The sequence below is a fragment of the Fringilla coelebs genome, assembly GCF_963513975.1.
Source record: "Fringilla coelebs genome assembly, chromosome: 6".
Classification (NCBI taxonomy): domain Eukaryota; kingdom Metazoa; phylum Chordata; class Aves; order Passeriformes; family Fringillidae; genus Fringilla; species Fringilla coelebs.
This window is the reverse complement of record NC_140034.1, coordinates 2,839,774-2,860,618: the sequence shown is the minus strand read 5'-3', so window position 1 is coordinate 2,860,618 and position 20,845 is coordinate 2,839,774. Positions and strand designations below refer to the sequence as shown.

At 51.5% G+C, this 20,845-nt stretch overlaps 1 protein-coding gene across 4 annotated transcripts in view; it reads left to right on the top strand.

Annotated features, from left to right (window-relative positions):
• Nucleotides 1–6,088: 6,088 nt before the first annotated feature.
• FERMT2 (FERM domain containing kindlin 2) overlaps nucleotides 6,089–20,845 on the top strand; it is a 50,927-nt gene continuing 36,170 nt past the window's right edge. For 2 of the 4 annotated variants that reach the window (XM_084208516.1, XM_084208515.1), the window contains exon 1: nucleotides 6,171–7,282. In XM_084208516.1, coding sequence (XP_084064642.1) covers nucleotides 6,766–7,282 — 517 coding nt within the window. In that variant the 5' untranslated portion in view covers nucleotides 6,171–6,765. Of the gene's footprint in view, nucleotides 7,283–20,845 lie in introns of all 4 variants that reach the window. The other 2 variants (XM_084208517.1, XM_084208514.1) reach the window with 2 other exon arrangements.

Below are 20,845 nucleotides of genomic sequence, written 5' to 3'. Positions count from 1 at the left end.
ACTCCAACTCCCTTGCTATGGGCAGATATCTTTGGTTTTGATTTTGGGGGGCTGGAAAAGTCATAGGGGATGATGCTGAGTCCCTTCCCCCAGACCTGTGACTTGGGGTCTGGGGCAAATTTGGGTGTCTCACACAGGGTGAAAGTGTCCTTCTCCACCAGGGCCATGTCCCCAAACACCCCATGGAGCCCTGTGGAGTTGGTGCTTTGCTCAGGGACCTGTTATCAGCCAGCTCTCACAGGGCTCTGACGTGGGAATCGATAAAAACTCCTTCAGTGCTTTTCAGCCTCTGGCAGCACACGAGCAAAGGCAGCCAAAGCCCAGCGGCTCCGTCCTTGGTGCCTTTCTCCTCCTCCTCCTCCTCCTTCTCCTTCTCCTTCTCCTTCTCCTTCTCCTTCTCCTTCTCCTTCTCCTTCTCCTTCTCCTTCTCTCCTCCTTCTCCTTCTCTTCTCCTTCTCCTTCTCCTTCTCCTTCTCCTTCTCCTTCTCCTTCTCCTTCTCCTTCTCCTTCTCCTCTCCTCTTCTCCTTCTCTTCCTCCTCCTTCTCTCCTCCTTCTCCTCCTGCAGCCTCACAGCTTCCCACAGCAGGGGTGGGATTTGTCCCAAAGGTGTGATTCTTAGGACAGGTGAGATTTAGGGGACTGGAGAGCTCCCTGCACCTTGTCTCAAGTCCCTTATTCCCGAGGTTTTGGATGTTTCTGGGATCAGGCAATGGGAACAGGAGGTGGTGTTTCTGCTGCCAGCCTCTCCTTCCTTCTGGCAGGGCTTGGGGCAGTGAAGCCCATCCTTAGGGAGCTCGAGGCCACATGGGTCCTTCTCAGGATGCCACACGAAAGGGAGGTGTGGGATTTTGGGGGATAATTGGTCCACAAGTGTGTCCCAACTGCTCTCCCCATCTGGGTGTTCCCATTCCCCTCCCTGAGCTGCTGCTGTCATACCCCTGGTCATGGGGATGAAGAATAAACCCACCTCAGAGCATTTTTGGGGGCTGTGGGGTGGGGCTTGGTTCCAGGACTATGGAACCACGTGGGTTGGTGGTGGAGCCAGCATGGAGCATCCCAGTGCCATCCAGAGGGAATGGGTGGCTCAGGCTGGGGCTTCTGGGTGTTCCACAATAGGAAAATCCATCCCCATCCTCACACCCCCTGAGCACCACTGGCCAGCCCCATCCCCAGGGCTGCATTTCCCTCTCCACTCCGCAGTTTGGGGATTTTTGCCAAGCTCCAGAGCACGTCCATAGAGAGGGAGTTATCCAGCATGCCTCAGGGATCCCCCAGGCCTCAGTTCCTTAAAAAAGCCTGTCAGAGCAGCTTCTCCTCCCCCTCAGAGAGGGAAAACTGATGGGCTGGGAGCCAATTCCCGAGGAGCCGTTGGGGAGGGAAGGGCTGGGGCAGGGGAGATAACGGGAGGTGCCAGGGCTGGGCTGATGCTGCAGCACTCGTGGGGCTGGATGTGGGGCTGCCCCTCTGGAATCTCACAGGGTGCTGGGGACAGTTTTCCTCCCCTCCTTCACTCACCTGGGACACCTGCAGGGTGCCAGCACAGGGTGAGTCCCCCACAGATCCACTTCCCATGAAATGGCTTCCCCCAAAAGGGCCTGAAGAGCAGCTGGGAATAATTGATGGTGGAATTTGGGGATTTTATTTTTTTTCCCCTCCAGTAAATGATTCCCAAATAGATGTTTCCCACTCTCTGGCCAGAGAAATGTCAGACCCATCAGAAGAATTATTTGGGATTTTTGGTGTTTCTTCGTGCTGACTAACAGCGCATAAATGATTCAGGGTGTTACTTCTGACACCCCAGAGTCCCCAGCCCCAGGGATGGTGATTGAGTGTTGCCTGACATTTGGATTTTCTTTGAGCCTCAGCTCCATGGGAGAAATCCAGCCTTCCAGGCTGGACTTGGTATTTGTAAAGGCAGAAGAATAGGAGGCCTTCTGGAGGTGGAGAAAAGCCAGAACAGGAGTGGCAAAATTTCAAAAAATCTGATGGACAATAGAAAATGGTTTAATATGTTGCATATTGTGGGAGAAGAGGGGGTGTGGGAGATGTTTGAGCCTTTGGGCTGGATGGAGGTGATGGTCCAACATCCCTGAGGGTTCTGGAGATGCCTGAAACATGGATGTGGACAGCAGCACTTGAGAGGGACAAATTCCTGCATCCCTGTGCAGCATTTACCACGAGAAGTCACAAGCTGAGGATGATGAGTGGTCCCAAAACCATCAGTCAGGCACAGGTGATGCAGAGGAAGATCAGCAATGGGAGGGATTCCTGGGCATGGCTCTTGGGAGACACTCAGGCACCAGGCTGGAAGGTGCAGGGATGTTTTTCAGCCCTGGAGATGAATCAGCTTTTAGGAGAATTTACCTGGGAATTATCCAAATTCTCCATCACATGGATTCGAGTGTTCAGCTAACAATCCCTTTGGCTCCAAGTGATGTTTTAGGATGCTCTAGAACCCCTCAGCCCTTCCAGAAGAACACAAAATTCAAGGACACTCCTGACACTGCCAGCCAGAAAATTATTTGGGGCACGTTGCTTCCTGTGTGGGCCAAAGCAAGAGTCACACTCAGTGGAGGTCACTCCTGGCAGCTGGAAACATCAGAAGGACACAGAAAAAGGCTAAAAGATAAATGACAGCACGGGAATTAATGTCAGCAGGAAACCAGTGGCTGACACAGGCCCAGCCAGAGAACCAGCACAGTTATGTTATGAAGAGCTGACTGCAGAGGAGAAAACCTCCCAGCCTGAGGCTTGGAGAGCTTAATTGACCCAAATACCTGGAAAGAAGGTGAAGAGGGGACAGAGAAGAGCCCTGCAGGGAGGTTTGTCCTGCAGCACAAGCCTGGCAGGCTCCAGTGCACCGTGGCTGATTTCAGGAACTACAGGCAGGGAAATCAGAGGGGAATTTGTAGCTGTAGGGCCTCGAAACCTCAGCTTGACTTGCCAAGGAGGAGGGACCTCAATCCAGCTTAGCGCCTCTTATCTCAGCACAGCTATCTCTTACAGCCTAGGATTTATTCCAGGTGCTGCCAGGAGAAGCTGTGGATGCTCTGGAAGTGTTCCAGGCCAGGATGGACAGGGCTTGGAGTGACCTGGTCTATGGCAGGGGGGGATAGAGTTTACTTTTAAGGTCCCTTCCAACCCAAACTATTCCAGGATTCTTTTCTATGATTTTGTAACCTTTGGGCATGAAGGACCAGGCTGGATGGTTGTGACAGTGTTCAATCTTGGTCCCTGGCTTCATCCCATGTGGCCTTGGCCATCAGAAAAGGGACATGGACAAGGGATAGAGGGACAGGATGAGGGGGAATGGCTTCCCACTGCCAGAGGGCAGGGATGGATGGGATATTGGGAAGGAATTCCTGGCTGGGAGGGTGGGGAGGCCCTGGTACAGGGTGCCCAGAGAAGTTGTGGCTGTCCCTGCATTCCTGGAAGTGTCCAAAGCCAGGCTGGACAGGACTTGGAGCGACCAAATCACAGTCACAACCTAGAAAGACTAAACCTCCCCATCTCCTGTGCCTCTTCAAGATCCTCATCACAAATATCCTTCATCCTTTCATGATGGGAATACTGGATTAACTCCATGCACCACCCAGGTGGTTGCACATTTCTAGGACACGTAACCACCACAGCATCATTGCTTTGCCTTTACATCCAGAAGAAGAGAAGAAATCCACGTCATGTGGATGTTTCTGAAATGACAAAATCAGGGAAGAGGGAATGTGGCCAGGAATAAACAAGGAAGCAGAGTTACCCAGCATGTTTCCTTTGCCAGAAGCATGACCTTGTCCCTGCTGGGAAATGGTCATTTGTGAAAAGGGAGCCTTGGCTGCGTCCAAAAGATGCCTGGAGGCGGAAGGGGATGAAGAGGTGGGGGTTGGAATGAGATGGTCTTTAAGGTCTCTTCCAACCCAAACTACTCTGCAATTCCATGATTTTGTGAAGTAAAGACGTTGCAAACCCCACGTGAACAGTGGTACCAGTGGCAGCAGTTTGGAAGGAAGAATATGGGCTGGGAAGGGTTGGAGACACAAAAAGTGGAGGGAATAACAAGCACCTGCATTTCTCCTTTTTGGTTGGTTTTTTTCCCCCTGAAACTTCATCCTTTTTGAGAAAGAAGCTGCAGACAGGGAATATCAATACCCAGGTGAATATCAAGACCCAGGAATATGAAGACCCAGATGACAGGAGCCTCTCACCACCAGGTCAGAGCATGTTGTGCTCGAACCATCTGAGGAAACGGAGCCTTTTTTTACACAGAGATGCAGGGAATTTCTCTGTCTCTGTGTATGTAGACAGGCTGGGCACTCAGTCCTGTTGATTTCCCAGCTCCAGCCACCCAGCAAAGGCACCGAGCAGCAGAGTTCCATGGCTGGTGACCCTGGGAAGAGCCAGTCTGACCGGCTTGCCCGGAGCAGCCAGGCAGGAACGCCAGCTGCCTTCAACAACTGCCCATAACACTTTAAAAACCAAAACAGAGGTCACGGGCTAAAAAAAAAGTGACAAAACAAACCGGGGACAGGGAAATTGTCACTCAGCTTCGCCTCTGTTTTCCCAAGGATGCCCATGGAGCCATTTCACTGGGGAAATCTCCCGTTTCCAGGAAGAAGGAGCAGATGGGTTGGGAGCTGCGGGGTGGGCAGGTCTGGTAGGTATCATCCCAACCCCGATGGAAGCGGCCATGCATTTCGGCACCTTATTTGGCATTGCTGCTCCCAGGGAGCAAGGACTTGTTGCAAACAGTGGGAAGAGCCCTGGGGATGCTTGGCTGGCTCTGACGCAAGAGCTGCGCCGGTGCATTTTTGACCTTGCTTCGCCTCTCCTGAGTGCTGCAGCTCAGGGAGCCTCTCCCCCCGCACTGGGAAGGAGCCCCCGGGATGCAGAGGGCAGGGAGAGGGGCTCTGGGCAAAGGGAATCTCTGCCCGTGGGTTTAGGAGCAGAAGGAGCCGGCAGCCTTTCCCCAGCGTGCAGCCAGCTGTACTAAAAGGTTACCGGCTCCGCGGGGCCGTATCCAATTGCATCAGCTGGGAACCTCGTCCAACACGCCGGGCCGAGAGTAACCCTTTCTATTTATTGCCCTATTGTTTGAGGCTGGAGGAACACGGAGATACCATCTGGGAAAGCTTTGTTGTTACAGACCGGCTCTCGCCTGCGCTCCAGAGTCACCCTCCAAATCACGCTCCGGCTTCCACGCTTGGGGGGATGGAATGGGGGCTCCTCTGAGCAGGGATTGAGGCCCCAGGAGGGTTTGGGGGGGGAGGTCACCTGCTGCAGGGTCACCCAATTTCCCTCTGGCAGCATCAGCCACGTTAGCAAAAACCCTTGGATAAAACCTGGCTAAGTCTGCCCAGAGTGACCTCAGGAAAGGTTTTATTAGTATTAAAGGTATTAAAAGTATATTAGGTATTAAAGCAGAGGAACAGCCTTTATAAATATCTGCATTATATTATAAATAGCTCCATTATAATGGCAAAGTGAAAATTAGAAAAATTTTAGCATCCTGTTAAGAGGTTTTGTTGCCTGTGTGGTGCCAAAGCAACCTGGTCTAGTGGAAGGTGTCCCTGCCCAGAACCAGACGGTCTCATGGTCCCTTCCAACTCAAACCATGCCATGATCCCACGGTCCTGAAGCTCCCACTGCCATTCACCGGGAATGTGGGAATGGAGAGCCATCCCCGAGGCTGCCAGGGCGGGCACAGCTTTGCTGGGATGTGACTTCCCATCACCTGGCACGGGGCAGGATACATCCAGAGCGCTGGACCTCAAACCACAGCCCCTTCCGCGTGTTGGATTTTCAGGAAGCGCGGTTGCTTGGCGGGATGTGTGTATCACTGGGTGGAGGAGCTACAGGAAGCGGATAATATTTTTTTTTCCTCCATTTGTGCCGGTTCAGACCCTTTTATTTAAAGACAGTTCCCATTTCCCATATTCACACAGATTATGAGGATGGAGGGAGCCAACCCATCTCCCAGCCTCAACGGGGGCACGGGCTACTATGCCAAGGTAGGGTTTTGCCGAATGGGAAGGATTTTTCCTGTGAATTTGGGGGCAGTGCTAAAAACCACCCCAAAGGGTGCGGAGTGGGTACGGCTGCCAGGGAACCCACGCGTGGTTGGGATGCCAAGGTTCTGCCAGCCCTGACGGATGCTCTCCAGGCTGGCTCCCGAATTTCCTCTCCAGGCTGGCTCCCGAATTTCCCCCTCTGGGATGCCCTGGGACCAGCGGCCATGAGCTGAGGCAGGCAGGGCTGAGCAAAGCCCGGCACAGCCGGGCTAGGATGGGATAAAAACCAAGTGCTTGGTTTTTAAAGTGTTATGGCTGGGATGAGCTGAGCCGGGACGAGGTGGGCTGGGCTGGGCAGAGCCCAGCCGGGATAAACCGAGCTGGGATAAACTGGGCCGAGCCGGGATGGGCAGAGCCCAGCCAGGATAAACCGAGCTGGGATACTTTGGGCCGAGCCGGGATGGGCAGAGCCCAGCCGGGATAAACCGAGCTGGGATAAACTGGGCCGAGCCGGGATGGGCAGAGCCCGGCCTGGATAAACCGAGCTGGGATACTCTGGGCCGAGCCGGGATGGGCAGAGCCCAGCCAGGATGAGCCGAACCGGGATGAGCCAGGCAAAGCTGATGCAGGCTGAGCCGAGCTGCGTTGAGCCGGGCCGAGCCGGGCCGGGCAGATCCGAGCCGGGCTGGGCCGGGCCGAACCGGGACGGTCCCAAGCCGGGCCGGACCGATCCCGGCCGGGCCGCCCCCCGGCGATTCCCGGATGTTGGAGCGGCCCCCACTTACTCCGTCCTTCGCTTCCATAAAAGGCCAAGGGGCCCGGCAGCCACAGGCGCGTTTTTCCTTTAATTATTATCCCCCTCCTCCTCCTCCCTCCCTCTCTTCCCTCCCTCCCTCCGCCTCCCGCTCTGCCCGCCCGCGCTGCTCCTCCCGCGGCGGCCCCTCAGGAGCGGCGGCGGTGGCGGCGGGGCAGCGCTGCGGCCCCGATCCCGCCCCACCGCGCCCCCAGCCCTGCCCCGGGGCGCGGAGCGGGCACAGCCGGGCCCATCCCGCTGCCGCTGCCGCTGCTGATCCCGCTCCCGCTCCGTGCCGGGCGCGGCCGGCGGCGCAGGAGGCCGGGGCCATGGCGCTGGACGGGATCCGCATGCCGGACGGCTGCTACGCCGACGGGACGTGGGAGCTGAGCGTCCATGTCACCGACCTGGGCCGCGACGTCACCCTGCGGGTCACCGGCGAGATCCACATCGGCGGCGTCATGCTGCGCCTCGTCGAGAAGCTCGGTGAGTGCCCCGGGACCCCTCGACCAGCCCGGCATCCTCCCAGTGCTCAGCACCCTGCTCCAGTGCTGTGCTTTAACTCCCAGCGCCCTGCCCAGGGCAGTGCCCAGCTCCCAGCACTCTGCTCCAGTGCTGTGCTCCAGCTCCCAGCACTCTGCTCCAGTGTTGTGCTCCAGCTCCCAGCACTCTGCTCCAGTGTTGTGCTCCAGCTCCCAGTACTCTGCTCCAGTGTTGTGATCCAGCTCCCAGCACTCTGCTCCAGGATTGTACTCCAGCTCCCAGCACGCTGCCCAGTGCAGTGCTAGAGTACCCCAGTTTAGCCCCCAGACTCGGCTCCAGTGCTGTGCTCCAGCTCCCAGCCCCCTGCCTAGTGCAGTGCCAGAATTACCCCAGTTTAGCCCCCAATACTCTGCTCCAGTACCTGCTTCAGCTCGCAGCACCCTGACCCAGTACCCTGACCCAGTACCCTGCTTTAGCTCCTAGCACCCTTGCTCCAATACAGTGCTCCAGCACCCTGCTCCAGGACTGTACTTTTGTCCCCCAGCTCCCAGTACCTCTCCCAGTACTGGGCTTTAGCTCCCAGCATCCTGCTCCAGTGCGGTGCCTGAGCACCCGGTGCTGTGCTCCAGCACCCAGCACCCTGCTCCAGTATTGCGATTTATCTCCCAGCACCCTGTCCCAGTACTGTGCTCCAGAGAGGCTCCCAGCACCCTGCCCCAGGTCCCAGCACCGTGCCCCTGTGCTGTGTTTTAGCTCCGGCACCCTCTCCCAGTACTCTGCACTAGCTCCCAGCACCAGGAGCCCCCCAGGTCCCTACACCCTGCTCTAGCTCCCCTTACCTTTCCAGGCTCGCCCTCTCACCCTCTACACCAACCAGACTTCACCACCCCGGGGCTCAGCCCCATCCACCGGCCGCTGCACTCCCGGGATTTTGCACAGAATTAGGAAACGGCTCCGTTTTCGGCTTGGGGCTGGGGGTTTGTTTGGGGACGCTCCACAGTTTACACCAAAACTCCGTCCTGAAGTTCCGTGCGAGCAAAGCTCTCCCGTGGGGGGCGATCGGTGGGGTGATGTGGGCCAGGGGACCTCGGGGACACGGCGGTGTGCGGTGGCTTTGGGAGCACACCTGGACAAAGAGCCCGTTTGGCCGGGACGCGTGGGAACGCCGGGACGCGGCCGGGGCTCGGCTCGGTCCCCGCCGAAAGCGGGGAGCCCGGCCCGGCCCCGCCGCACCTCCTCCTCCCCCCCGTGTCTTTTATCGGCTCTTTACGGCTCGGCTGTGTTTACTTAGCGGTGCAGCCCGGGCTGATGGCTGTAATTGCTCAAATAAAATATTAATTGCGAGGTCCCGCGCGTGCCTGCGGCTGTGGGAGTAGCGGAGCTGTCAGCTGCAGGTCCCGCTCCAATGCGGAGCCCGCGTGTGGCTTTAAAAAGCCCTTCTCTTCCCCCGTGCTCAGGTTTTGATTTATTAATTATCTCGGAGTGGCAGGAAGGAAGAGATGGATATAAATACGCTGGGTTTCCAAAGGAAGCGAGCGCTCGCATCAAAGGGTCTCGTGCTGGAGGTACCCTGAACTCCCCGAAAACTTGATTTTATTCTGCTTTTGGTTTTTTGGTTTTTTTTTTTACTTTAACGCTGGAGGTGCAGAAAGTTTTGCTGAAGTTGGCTGGGGTAAAAGCAATCCAGCTTTCTAGAGGCGATAAAACACCCCCCGTGAGTGAAGGAGCGATGCTCCCCTCGGTGCTGCGTGCCGGGAGATGCCGGAGCAGCTCCGGGAGCAGCTCCAGGGCCGGAGCGTGTGTGGAAATGTGGAAAGCCAGGCATGTGCGCGGGGCCGGAGCCCGGCAGGACCTAAATTAGCTCCTGACGTAATCCATCCCCCCCGAAATGTTTGCCCGGATCCTCTCCACTTGTTAAATTAGGGATTGTATGAGAGGGAAGGAATGCGGCGGCCGCAGCGGCGTGGGGAGAGGGGCTGGAGCTCCCCGGGGGGCTCAGCCCCAGAGCCTCCCTTCCCGGGATGGTCACATCCATGGATATCTCCAGCTGCTGCCTTCCCTTTCCCCTTGGCTTTCGTCGCCCAGCCAAGCTATACGTATTTAGTTCCTTTTTAATCTTCCTGCGTGTCAGCTCTTCCAGCCCTCTCATTATTTTTATGGCTCTTCTTTGAGCTGCTGCCAGTTGAGCGGGGTCGGGTGGGACGGGGCTTGTTCCCCATCCTCCCCTGCTCCTCAATGCCTCCCTTCATCCAGCCTCTGCATCAATTCATTTTGCAATTTTTCCACATCAAAACCCTTTCCCTGCATTTTTAACCTTTTCCTGCCTGTCGTTCCTCTGTTTAATTCCTTACCTCAACAACTTTCAGTGTTAAAAAGAATTATTCTTCTCCTGCCAAGCAGATTTTCTGCTGTGAGTTTTAAGGAAAATTTCCTAAAAATAAAGTTTCCTTGCAGTTCTCTGCTGTCCACACTGTGGGGGGAGGAAGGAAGGTGGGTCATTGCCTTAGGCTGGGGTTTCCCTGCTCCATCCTTTGGGACAAATCCTGCAGGCTTTGGAAAGGAGATTTCTGTGGCCTGCCTGGAGTTCCACTGAAGTTTAGGACATCAGTGAGAATCTGCAGCAGATCAGCCACACTGTGGTTGTAGGGTGCTGGTAGGAAAAATGCCTTCCCTCCTCCCAGCAGCAAAGAGAGCTTGGAAAAGGCAAAAAATCAGCACTTATTGATGCTTGTAGGAGGAATAGTGCAGTAAATATCCTGTTGGGGTGAAGCAGGAGCCCAGCAAAGGTTTTCCTCCTTAAATTCAGGGCTGCATATCCATAAATCCCATGGACTCAGTTCCTGCCTGCACAGAGCTGCAGTTGGACTCTTTGGGAGCAGGCAATTAAAATCTGTGGCTGATGCAGGCAGGGATTGCTGCCCAAGCAGCAGATAGGGATTCTGGTAACTCAAGTGAATTGCAATGACCTGTTGGCTCCCCTGTTATTCATCACTCGCTGGATTAAGCCACTCCATTAATTGAGCCGTGCCAAGTTCTTGGCAAAGTCATCCCTGAAAAATAAGCAAAAAAACTGCTGAGGTTTTAAGAGCAGCAGCATTTAGTTGCTCTGTGAGGGCTGGGGTCTGTACTGGAAACTCCTGGTGCTCTCTCAGGGTTTTTTAGGAATTTTGCCACTATTACAAACAACAACAACAAAAAAAAATAAAGCGAGGTTTAAAATCACTGGGAGCAGAGGAAGGAAGGAAGTGAACGCAGGTTATTGTTGTTGTCAACTTGAGGCTGTTTTAAACACATGGAATTAAAAAAATCCTGCTTTTTTTTGAAACATGCTTGGGAGGAGCTCTGTGGAGTTTATGGAATTCTGTGGGATATATGGGGGATGCTCTGTCTGGTCATGGGAATAAAGGAATAGCTGACAGAAACAGGGCAGGGGGGACAAATGGTGTCTGGCAGAGGCACAGCCAAAGACAGATGACCTAAATGTGCACTGAGCAGATTCAGAAAGTCCGTGGATAGAAGTTTTTTGATGGAAATGTGGATTTCTCTCTGGGATTTTTTACAGGCAGGATATGGTGGCAGGCGACTCCAGCTTTGCTGGGAGCACTGAGCACCTTTTTGGGCTTTTACCTGAGGAAAATAGATAAAGTGGGTGGAAAAAAAAAAAAGGCAAGATATGGAATTATAGATGTCATGGACCAAAAGGGGTTAAGGATATGGGTAACGTGGTGGAATCCCTATTTTAGTGACCTGGGATGGGCAGGAGAGCTGACATGGATAAATGCCAGAGCAAACCCTCTGCCCTCAGACAGGCTGATAATGGCAGGCAGTGATGACATCTCCTGAAGCCTTGGGGTTTGTTTTTGTGAATTGAAGCTGGGATAAGAGTTTGTGCAACTGATTTAACCTCCATTGTTCCCTCTGGCAGCTCCTCCACTATCTCCTTTGTGTCACCTGGGAGAGGGTGGGATGTCACCTGAGGACTGGCACAGGAGTTATCCCATGCAGTTTTGGTTGTAGCACTTCAAGCTCTTTTTTAAAGTGGTTTCAGCCTGCAGATGTGTCTGGGATTTACCCCAGGGGCTCTCTTCGCCATTAAATAGACTTTGCTGTGTTATCTTCCAAGGATTTCAGCTCCACTCCTTGCAAGATCAATTCTAAATATTAGTGTTGTTCTGCCTGTGAAGTCTCCTCTCCTTAATGGACCCCTGAAAGGTTTATGAATAAAACACCAGCAAAGTGCAGCGTCATTGATTTGCCCAGGTTCGTGTTTGAGGTTTTGCAGTGCTTATAAACACTCCAGGCCCTCGTGAGACTGGCTGGGGAAATTTTTTGCCTTGCAACTGGAATGAACTCTTAGAAACAGCTTAAGGCTATGGGAGAGAAATGCAGAGTCCTTGTCCCAGCCCATTCCTGATGTGAACACGAGGCAGGAGGAGGCTGCAGGGCTTGTCTTGTAGGTGGCTTTGGACCTTGCTGGAATGCTGCATCCAGATCTGGGATCCTCATGGGAAGGACCTGGAGCTGCTGAGCAAATCCAGAGAGAAATGCTCCAAGGGCTGGAGCCAGGCTGGGAGAGCTGGGGGTGCTCACCTGCAGAGGAGAAGGCTCCAGAGAGAGCTCAGAGCCTAAAGGGGCTCCAGGAGAGCTGGAGAGGGAGTGGGGACAAGGGATGGAGGGACAGGAGCCAGGGAATGGCTCCCAGTGCCAGAGGGCAGGGATGGATGGGATATTGGGAAGGAATTTTTCTCTGGTTGCCCAGAGCATCTGTAGCTGCCCCTGGGCCCCTGCCAGGCCAGGTTTAACAGGGCTTGGAGCAGCCTGGGATAGTGGAAGCTGTCCCTGCTCATGGCAGGGGTGGAATGAGATGGATTTTAAGTTCCCTTCGCACCCAAACCATTCTGGGATTCTCTGATTGTAGCCACACTTCCCAGAATTCGGTGTCTGAGCATCCCTGCTCAGTGCCAGGTGAGCTTGGGCTGTTTCCCAGTCTGTGCCCACGATGTCACCTTCACCTGGGACATCCACAGCTGCTCATCTGTCCCTCAGTTGCCACCTGAGATGAGAAGGTTTTTTCCCTTCAAAATCAGTGCTCAGTGTTGCTCTCCAAGTGCATGAGAGCCATGAGAGGACTCCAGGTGCCATTCAGTCCTCGGGGAGCTGTTTGTGTCCCCTCTGGGGCTGATGCTGAGACCTTGTCCCAAATAATGTCACAAATGGGGGTGGTGTTTGGGGCAGGCACTGACCCTGCTCCAGATTTCCCTGGAAGATTTCTCCCCAAGCTTTTAAACAGCAAAACCTGCCCAGCTGGCAGTGGGATGGTGAGCACAGAGGGGATCTGGTACCTGCTGAGCACCAAAATCCTCTTGCTCCAGATCCTGGCAGGATTTTGGGCTGCTCTGGGTTGGAATTGGTTCCCCACTGGATGCTTCCACTTCAGCAGCATCCTCCAGGACACCAGCTCCCACTCCAATTTCCATACTGCCACTGGTTGCATTAATTGTGTGGCCTGTGCTGATCCTCACCCTCCAAACAGCACATTTTTGGTGACATTAAGTGACAGTGCTGTGAACACACCCCCCCAGCCGTGCACATTGATCTGTGAGGGGCTGGCTCGTTCCTTTACATCCAGCTTTGGACTCCAGGAGGCTCCAACGTGGGCTCAGATTGATGGTGGCTCAAATAAAGTCCTCTTTGTGAGCCTGAGTGGAATATTCAGCTGAGCTGCCAATGACCAGAGGAATTCAGGGTGGGGGGAGGTAAGAGCCACATAGAGGCAGCTCTGAGCTGCAGTCACAGCAATTCATATCTGTACTCAGACTGGTGATGATTCTTTAGGGGCAAAAACAATTAGGATTTTATTTTTATTTATGTATTTGTTTCATTCTGTCACTGTGAGCCATCTGATTTGGCTGGAAAGAGCTGTCAGGTCCCAGTGGGAGGGAAAGGAGAGTGGGGTGGGAGGTGGTGGTGGTGCCTCAGCAGGTCCCAGAGCCTGGGTTTGTCACACCACAGACAGGAAATTGTTGGGGTTGCTGCTCCCACCCAGCCCAAATCAGCAGTTTCCTCTTCCAGCTCCCTCAGGTTTCGATTTGACACAAGGCACGTGGAGAAGCTGGTGTGGGGAACTGAAAAATTATAGAAATCATCTCATTCACACACTTCCCCTTTTTTTAAATCCTTTTATTTTTTTCCTTTCCCTTTTTCTTCCATCTTCCTCTCCATCAGGGCTTGTGCTTCACCCAGGCATCTCCTGAGTTTGTCTAAACCATACAAAAACTGATGGAACTTGTACTCAGAGTAGAATCCCTGCAAATGTTCAAGGCCATCTTGGACTTGGAGCACCCTGGTCCACTGGGAGGTGTCTCTTGGGGTGGAATTAAATTGTTTTTAAGGTCCCTTTCAACCCCAAGCACTCTGTGATTCCATGATTCAGCAAAGCAGGCACCTGGATTTTAACCCTTGGTCTTTGATGTGATTAAAAAAAAAAAAAAGAAAAAGAAGTATTGTGGATAACTGCCTGAAATTGTGGATGTGGGGAATGTTTACTGAGTTGGGAAAGATGAGGGATTATTTGCTCTGCAAACTTCAGTTGTTTCAACATCACCAGGGACACCAACGCTGCCAGCTCCTGGTTTGGGTGTTGGAGGAGTTTTTTTAGTGGTGGTTTTTCTGACAGATGAGGGGAAGGAAGGAGATTTACAGCCCTTGTGGAGCTCACTGATTTCAGCCCTGGGTGTGCTTGGGGGAAAAAGTCTCGTGGTGTGAAAACATCTTGGGGAAACTGCATTTCTTCATTCTCATTCTGAAATGTGAATTTACTGATTGCTTAGAAAGGGGCAGAGAAACAAGACTGAGCAAAACTCAGCTGGTAGGATTCAGTTCTGAATGTTCCAGTGGCTTTCAGGGGTTTGTGGTGTGTAATTTGGAAAAGTGCTGAGACCCCCAAATTCCTTTTGGATGGAATTTTAGCAGAGTTGCTGTAATTTTGTTTTCTTGCCCAGGTTTGCTTTTGACACATTCCTCTCATCCAGGCTGAAGCTTTTACCAGGTAAAGCTGTTGGGAGTGCTCAGAAGTGCTGAGAAAGTGCTCAGGAAATCAGGGGAAAGCTTTTTTATTTATTTATTTTTTATTTCTGGAGAACTGATCTTGGTTTTTCTCTTACTCACCCATTTTCCAGTGAGGATGCAGCTCCCACTCTGTGACCATTCAGATGTTCCCCTCAGCTGGGAGCTGGGTGCCTGTGCCAGCACTGATCCCTCCCCTCCCAGACCAGCTGGGATCTTGGGACACCTTCACTTTTGGATAAAATGTGGCTGAATTTGGCCAGCAGGTTGAGAACAGCTCTGGTGGGGGATGCACATAAAGAACCAGCCCCACCAGCAGCTGCAGAAACCTTCACAACCTCAGCTGAGTTTTAACTTGCAGAACATCCTGACAGCACCCAAAAAGTCCATCTTGCCAGAGGATTTTAAATCTCTTCCCAGCCCATTTTACCTCCTTGGCTGGTGGTTGTTTTCTTTCTTTTCCCCTGCTCCCTGCAGGCACGTGTATTTGGGGAGGATTGCTTGCTGAAACTCCAATTCACTTAGAAAGTCATATTTTACAAAATTTCCTAGAAGAAGCTCTGGCCCTGTCTTGCTCAGGTTCCCATCCTGGCTGATGCTCCACGGAGCTTTGTCCAGCTCCAGAGCTTCTGCAGCACCAATTGTCCCCATCCCTTGTTGTAGTAACTTCTTCAAGCTAGGTCTAATGAGTTTTAGGAAGTTTATAATACACTCAAGATAGCTCAGCTATCTTGAGTGTATTATAAATCTTTGGAGGCATGAAAATTAGCAAAATGGCTTCTGTTGTAGTGTTGGAAACAAAAAGGTTTAATAAAAGGCAAAATAACAAATAGAAAATCTGAGCTATCTGCTAAACGTTTTTACTCTTAGTAAAACACTTCTCAAAAGCAATTAGTTTATTTACTTCTTTTTCTAGTTAGTTGCTCGAGCAGAACTTTTTTGCTTCTAATTAACTATCTTTAAGTTTGAAGTAAAGTCTCCTGAGTCTTATGAAGTGTCTTTTCACTTAATCAAAAAGAAAAACTTCTGAACTTCTTTCCTTTTAAGAAGACAAAAGAAAGTTTTATCACTCCATCAACAGAGAGCACACTCCTGCAATCCCTCATGTCCTGCCCCAGGGCTTTAGTGCCAGGACTTGGGCTTGTGATGGGTGAGGCAGATCCAGGCTCAAGGCTGGGGGAGTTCAAGGCTTTTAAAAGTGTTTTGTGTTCATTAATGAGCTTTGGTGAACAGGCAGAACCAAAAAGAAATCACGGAATCCTGCAATGGTTTGGGTTGGAAGGGACCATCTCATTCCATCCTTGCCATGGCAGGGACACCTGCCACTGTCCCAGGCTGCTCCAACCTGTCCAGCCTGGCCTTGGGCACTGCCAGGGATCCAGGGGCAGCCCCAGCTGCTCTGGGCACCCTGTGCCAGTTCCCTGTTCTTCCAGCCATGATCCCACATGGATCTGTAGGACCAGGACCAACACTTACAGTTATGGAGTGGGGTGAGGCTGCCTGAGCTACCCTCAGGGCTCCAGAGGTCACTTTCAGGGATCTGAGCTTCAACCAGGGATTAACCAGCACTAAAGCACTTGGGGAGTTACCTGGTGAGAGATTGGGAATTCAAGGTTGGGAATTCAGGTTGCCCATCATTCTCCTTTCCCTGCCTGATGCCTCTTCCCTCCCAGTACACATCCTCTGGCTCCCTTGCTGGGTGTGATGTCTTTTTGGCAGTCCCAGCTCCTCTGGCTTGCACATTCCTTGGGGATGAGTCAGGACTGCAGGCTGCTGTCACCCTGGGACACTTGTCCTTTTTGGAGAGGGAAGGGAGCATGATCCCTGGAGAAGTGTCTTTTCCCTTCCCTTCCCTTCCCTTCCCTTCCCTTCCCTTCCCTTCCCTTCCCTTCCCTTCCCTTCCCTTCCCTTCCCTTCCCTTCCCTTCCCTTCCCTTCCCTTCCCTTCCCTTCCCTTCCCTTCCCTTCCCTTCCCTTCCCTTCCCTTCCCTTCCCTTCCCTTCCCTTCCCTTCCCTTCCCTTCCCTTCCCTTCCCTTCCCTTCCCTTCCCTTCCCTTCCCTTCCCTTCCCTTCCCTTCCCTTCCCTTCCCTTCCCTTCCCTTCCCTTCCCTTCCCTTCCCTTCCCTTCCCTTCCCTTCCCTTCCCTTCCCTTCCCTTCCCTTCCCTTCCCTCTTCCTTTTCTTCTCCTCTCCTTCCCAGTGCTTCCCTTCCCTTTCCAATGCTTCCTATTTTGTGCTGGATGAATCATGGAAACCACATTCTTTAATCAAATTTTCTGCCATTCCATGACTCCATGGAGGCAGGAGCAGCCAGTGAAAGTCTCCTGCTTGATCAATGGGGGGGAGCAGTTGGCAAAATCAGGTTGTGAAGATCCTGTTTCAGAAAAAAATCCAATTTATAAAACCATCAATCCACCCTTGCTTTCCTTTCTTCTGTGCCATAGAAAAATGAGTAATCCACATTTCTCTGGGTTGCTGGTGCAAGGATTTAAAGGAATTCTGTACAGCACTGGTAAAGACCTCCCTGAGCCCATCAGTGCTGGGGGTGTTGGGGAGCTGAGGTGACCTCTGGAGAGTTTCCCAATTTCTCTCCCTGCTCATGGGTTTAGGCAGGATTAGGTATGGCTGTGCAAGCATTTAAATGGAAGATAAAGCTACCAAATATCCAAAAAGCCAAAAATTACAGGGGCAATTTTGCAGGAAAACGTGATGCCACATCCGTGGAAGTGTTCAAGGCCAGGCTGGGTGGGCCTTGGAGCACCCAGGGATAATGGGAGGTGTCCCTGCCCGTGGCAGGGGAGTGGAATGAGATACAATCCAAGTTAATAACCTTTCAAATAAGCTAATTGAGCAATGCTATTAACCCTGGAAAGAGCTTCCTTCCTCGAGTTTGCTTTAGAAACACAGTGGCTTTCAGGCTTGTTAGGATTTGCTCCTCTCCCTGAATCCCATGGGCTGAGCATCTTGAGCCCTGCACTGCCAGGAGCAGCGTTTTGGGACAGTTGGGGTTGATGTATCAGCTCTTCAGGACTCCAGTTACCACCCCTGCCTTGTCAAGACACGGACTTTCCATTGCAGAGCTCACTTAGAATCCCAATAAAAGCCAACAAAAGAATCCCACTTCTCTTTCCAGCAGTGAGTTGTTAGCAGCAGACACTCCGTAATTTCCCTGAGCAAGGACAGACACACGGAACATCCACATGCAGCATTGCATCCCAATGGGCTCAGTCTCCTCCACTGAGCTTTTTTTCTTTCCCCTCCCTCCTCCTTTTTTCCTTGCCCTTGAATCACTCTGTGCCACTGCACTGGGGCTTTGACGTCAGGGCTTTGCCATGAGCTGTGCCCTGGCACGCCAGGGTAGGAGGGAGGTCTCCTCAACTGGGTCGTGCTCATGGAATCACAAAATTGGGAACAAGGCTCCTTTTGTCCATGTTTGTACTTTATTAAGTTAAACTGTTTTTTCATGCAAGAAATATTCTTCTCAGACTGAAATTCCAGCATGGGTTCACCTTTTTTTGGGCACCTCTGTGGGTGTGTGTGGATCTTCTCCTGAACATTTGTTTTCCTGAAAATGAAGTAGGATGAAATTTTTGCAGGGACAAACAGTGATAGGACAAGGGGGAATCTCCTGAACTGGGTCATGCTCATGGAATCACAAAATTGGGACCAAGGCTCCTTTTGTCCATGTTTGTACTTTATTAAGTCAAACTGTTTTTTCATGCAAGAAATATTCTTCTCAGACTGAAATTCCAGCATGGGTTCACCTTTTTTTGGGCATCTCCGTAGGTGTGTGTGGATCTTCTCCTGAACATTTATTTTCCTGAAAATGAAGTAGGATGAAATTTTTGCAGGGGCAGACAGTGATAGGACAAGGGGGAATGGTTTTGAAGAGAGGAGATTTTTAGTCCCAGCTCATTCTTGTTGCAAACACGAGGCAGGAGGAGGCTGCAGGTGTCTTGTTCCTTCTGCTTTGGATTTTGCTGCATCCACATCTGGGATCCTCATAGGAAGGACCTGGAGCTGCTGGAGCAAATCCAGAGATGCTCCAAGGGCTGGAGGCAGGCTGGGAGAGCTGGGGGTGCTCACCTGGGGAGGAAAAGGCTCCAGGAAGAGCTCAGAGCCTAAAGGGACTCCAGGAGAGTTGGGGACAAGGGATGGAGGGACAGGACTGAGGAAATGGATGGATGGGAGATTGGGAAGGAATTCTTTTCTGTGAGAGGCTGGCAGAGGTTTCCCAGAGCAGCTGTGGATGCCCCTGGATGCCTGGCACTGCCCAAAGCCAGGCTGGACAGGGTTTGGAGCAATGTGGGACAGTGGAAATTGTCCCTCCCTGCCCATGTGGGACTGGATGAGCTTCAGTGTCCCTTCCCACCCAAACCATCCTGGGATTCCATGAAAACAATGGTGGGAGCTGCCCATGGTGACAGATCCAGGTGAATTTCAGGTGTCTTTCTGTGTTATCCCTGGATAAAATCCCTTCCACAGGTGGTGGCTGCTGAGTGGCTGCTGTACAGGCTGTTTTCCATTGCATGTGTCAGGTACATGAGGGAAATGTGATTAAAACCCCTCTCAAGTCCCATTAGCTCTGGGAGCATCAGCTTGTCCTGGCTGCAGCTTTATTACATCAGTCTGATGATAATTTTATGGGCTGTTTATCTCCCCATTTCAAAGTATAATTTTTCAAGTGTTGTGACCAGAGGCTGGAGGGATTTTTGTTCTATTTTGAACTTTGCTCTGCAATTAAATCCCAGTTGGGGGGTGGAGGGGACTCTACTCCAGTGCACTTCAGAAAGACTCCTCTATTTTCCTAAAATTACAGCTTTTGCCCCAGGACAGTGACTGTGTCACCCAGCAAACACATCAGCAGTTCTGCTGGACGCGTGATAAATGAAAATAGCTCTGTTTTGAAAATTTTTTTTGCTCCATAATTATCCTGGAAGGAGTGGCTTTGGCATGTTTAAAGGAATCTGGGTTTCCAGAGGTCAGTGGGAGCAGTGAGGACGTTGGAGGGAGGGAGCAGTGAGTTCAGCTACACAGATATATGAGTGTTACACTTTATATATATATATATATAAAATACATAACCACTATGAATAAATATAAATAAATATATATTTTTAAGACACATCTTCAGCATCTTTGGGACCTTCAGTAGCTTTCTTGGCTATTGGAGTGACCAGGGCCAGGAGTTGGGCTTGATGATCCTTGTTTATCCTTGCCAGCTCAGGATTTTCTTTCCCTTTCTCCTTCCCTTCCCTTCCCTTCCCTTCCCTTCCCTTCCCTTCCCTTCCCTTCCCTTCCCTTCCCTTCCCTTCCCTTCCCTTCCCTTCCCTTCCCTTCCCTTCCCTTCCCTTCCCTTCCCTTCCCTTCCCTTCCCTTCCCTTCCCTTCCCTTCCCTTCCCTTCCCTTCCCTTCCCTTCCCTTCCCTTCCCTTCCCTTCCCTTCCCTTCCCTTTTTCCCCCCTATTTCTTCCCCCTTTCTTCTTCTTCTTTATCCTTGCCCTTCCCCATCACTGCTGTCCTGCTCCATGCACCAAATTAGCCTCTTTTTTTTTTAGTATTCTGGATGTTTTAGGAATATTTACCCCCTTCCCTGATTTTGTTTGTGCTCTGAGGCTGTGCCTTCCCCTCTCCTGGACACACAGAAAAGAAAAACCCACCAGAGCAACCACACAAGGTTCTGTGCAATGAATTTTGATGGTTGGTTGTGGTGTTTTTTTTCTCTTTTTTTCACTTTCAGCCTTAAATGTCTCTCCTTCCCAAGTTTTTAAATACTTTTATTTTGTTTTCCATGGCTGTGGATTTCAGTGGGTATGGATTACATCCCCAGGGAGCAGGAGAGGGTATCCCCCATCCCTGAGCTCACCCAGGGCATTCCCAGCTGTTCATTGCTGGAAATCTTTTTTCCTTTCAAGGACTTTTTCTCCTCCTCAGCTTCCCAAGAGTGGTGTGGATGCAGCCAACACCCAGCCCAGGGCCTGGAGAGCCCCTTGGAGCTGTGGGGGTTGGATTAAGGTGTAACCAGCAGGAATTTGTGTTTAAAAGTGCTTTAAAAAGTTCCTGCACTCAGTGCTGTTTGTCCACTTCTGTATTTTTCAATTCAGTATGAAGTGCATATTAATTTTAAAATCCAGAAATCAGCAAAAAAAAACAGAAAGAGGCCAGTTCTATTTTAATTTTCTTATAAAAACCCTTGAGGAGTTTCAGCCCCTCTGCACCAAACTCAGTGAAAAGGTGCAAAACTTGGGGTTGGTTTTGTGTAGATTATCAAATACAAAAATGACTTTTTGCAAGAGAAAATGCTTGGCTTGTGAGTTGGTTTCAGTCCCTGCACTGTATCTTGAAGAGATAGTTAGATATATATATATGTGTGTGTGTGTATATGTATATATGTGTATGTGTGTGGCATTTATTTATGGATATATGTGGATATATTTTTATATGCATTTATTTTGTGTGTTTATCTATAATTATATATGCATATAATTCAGTTTTGTCTCTATT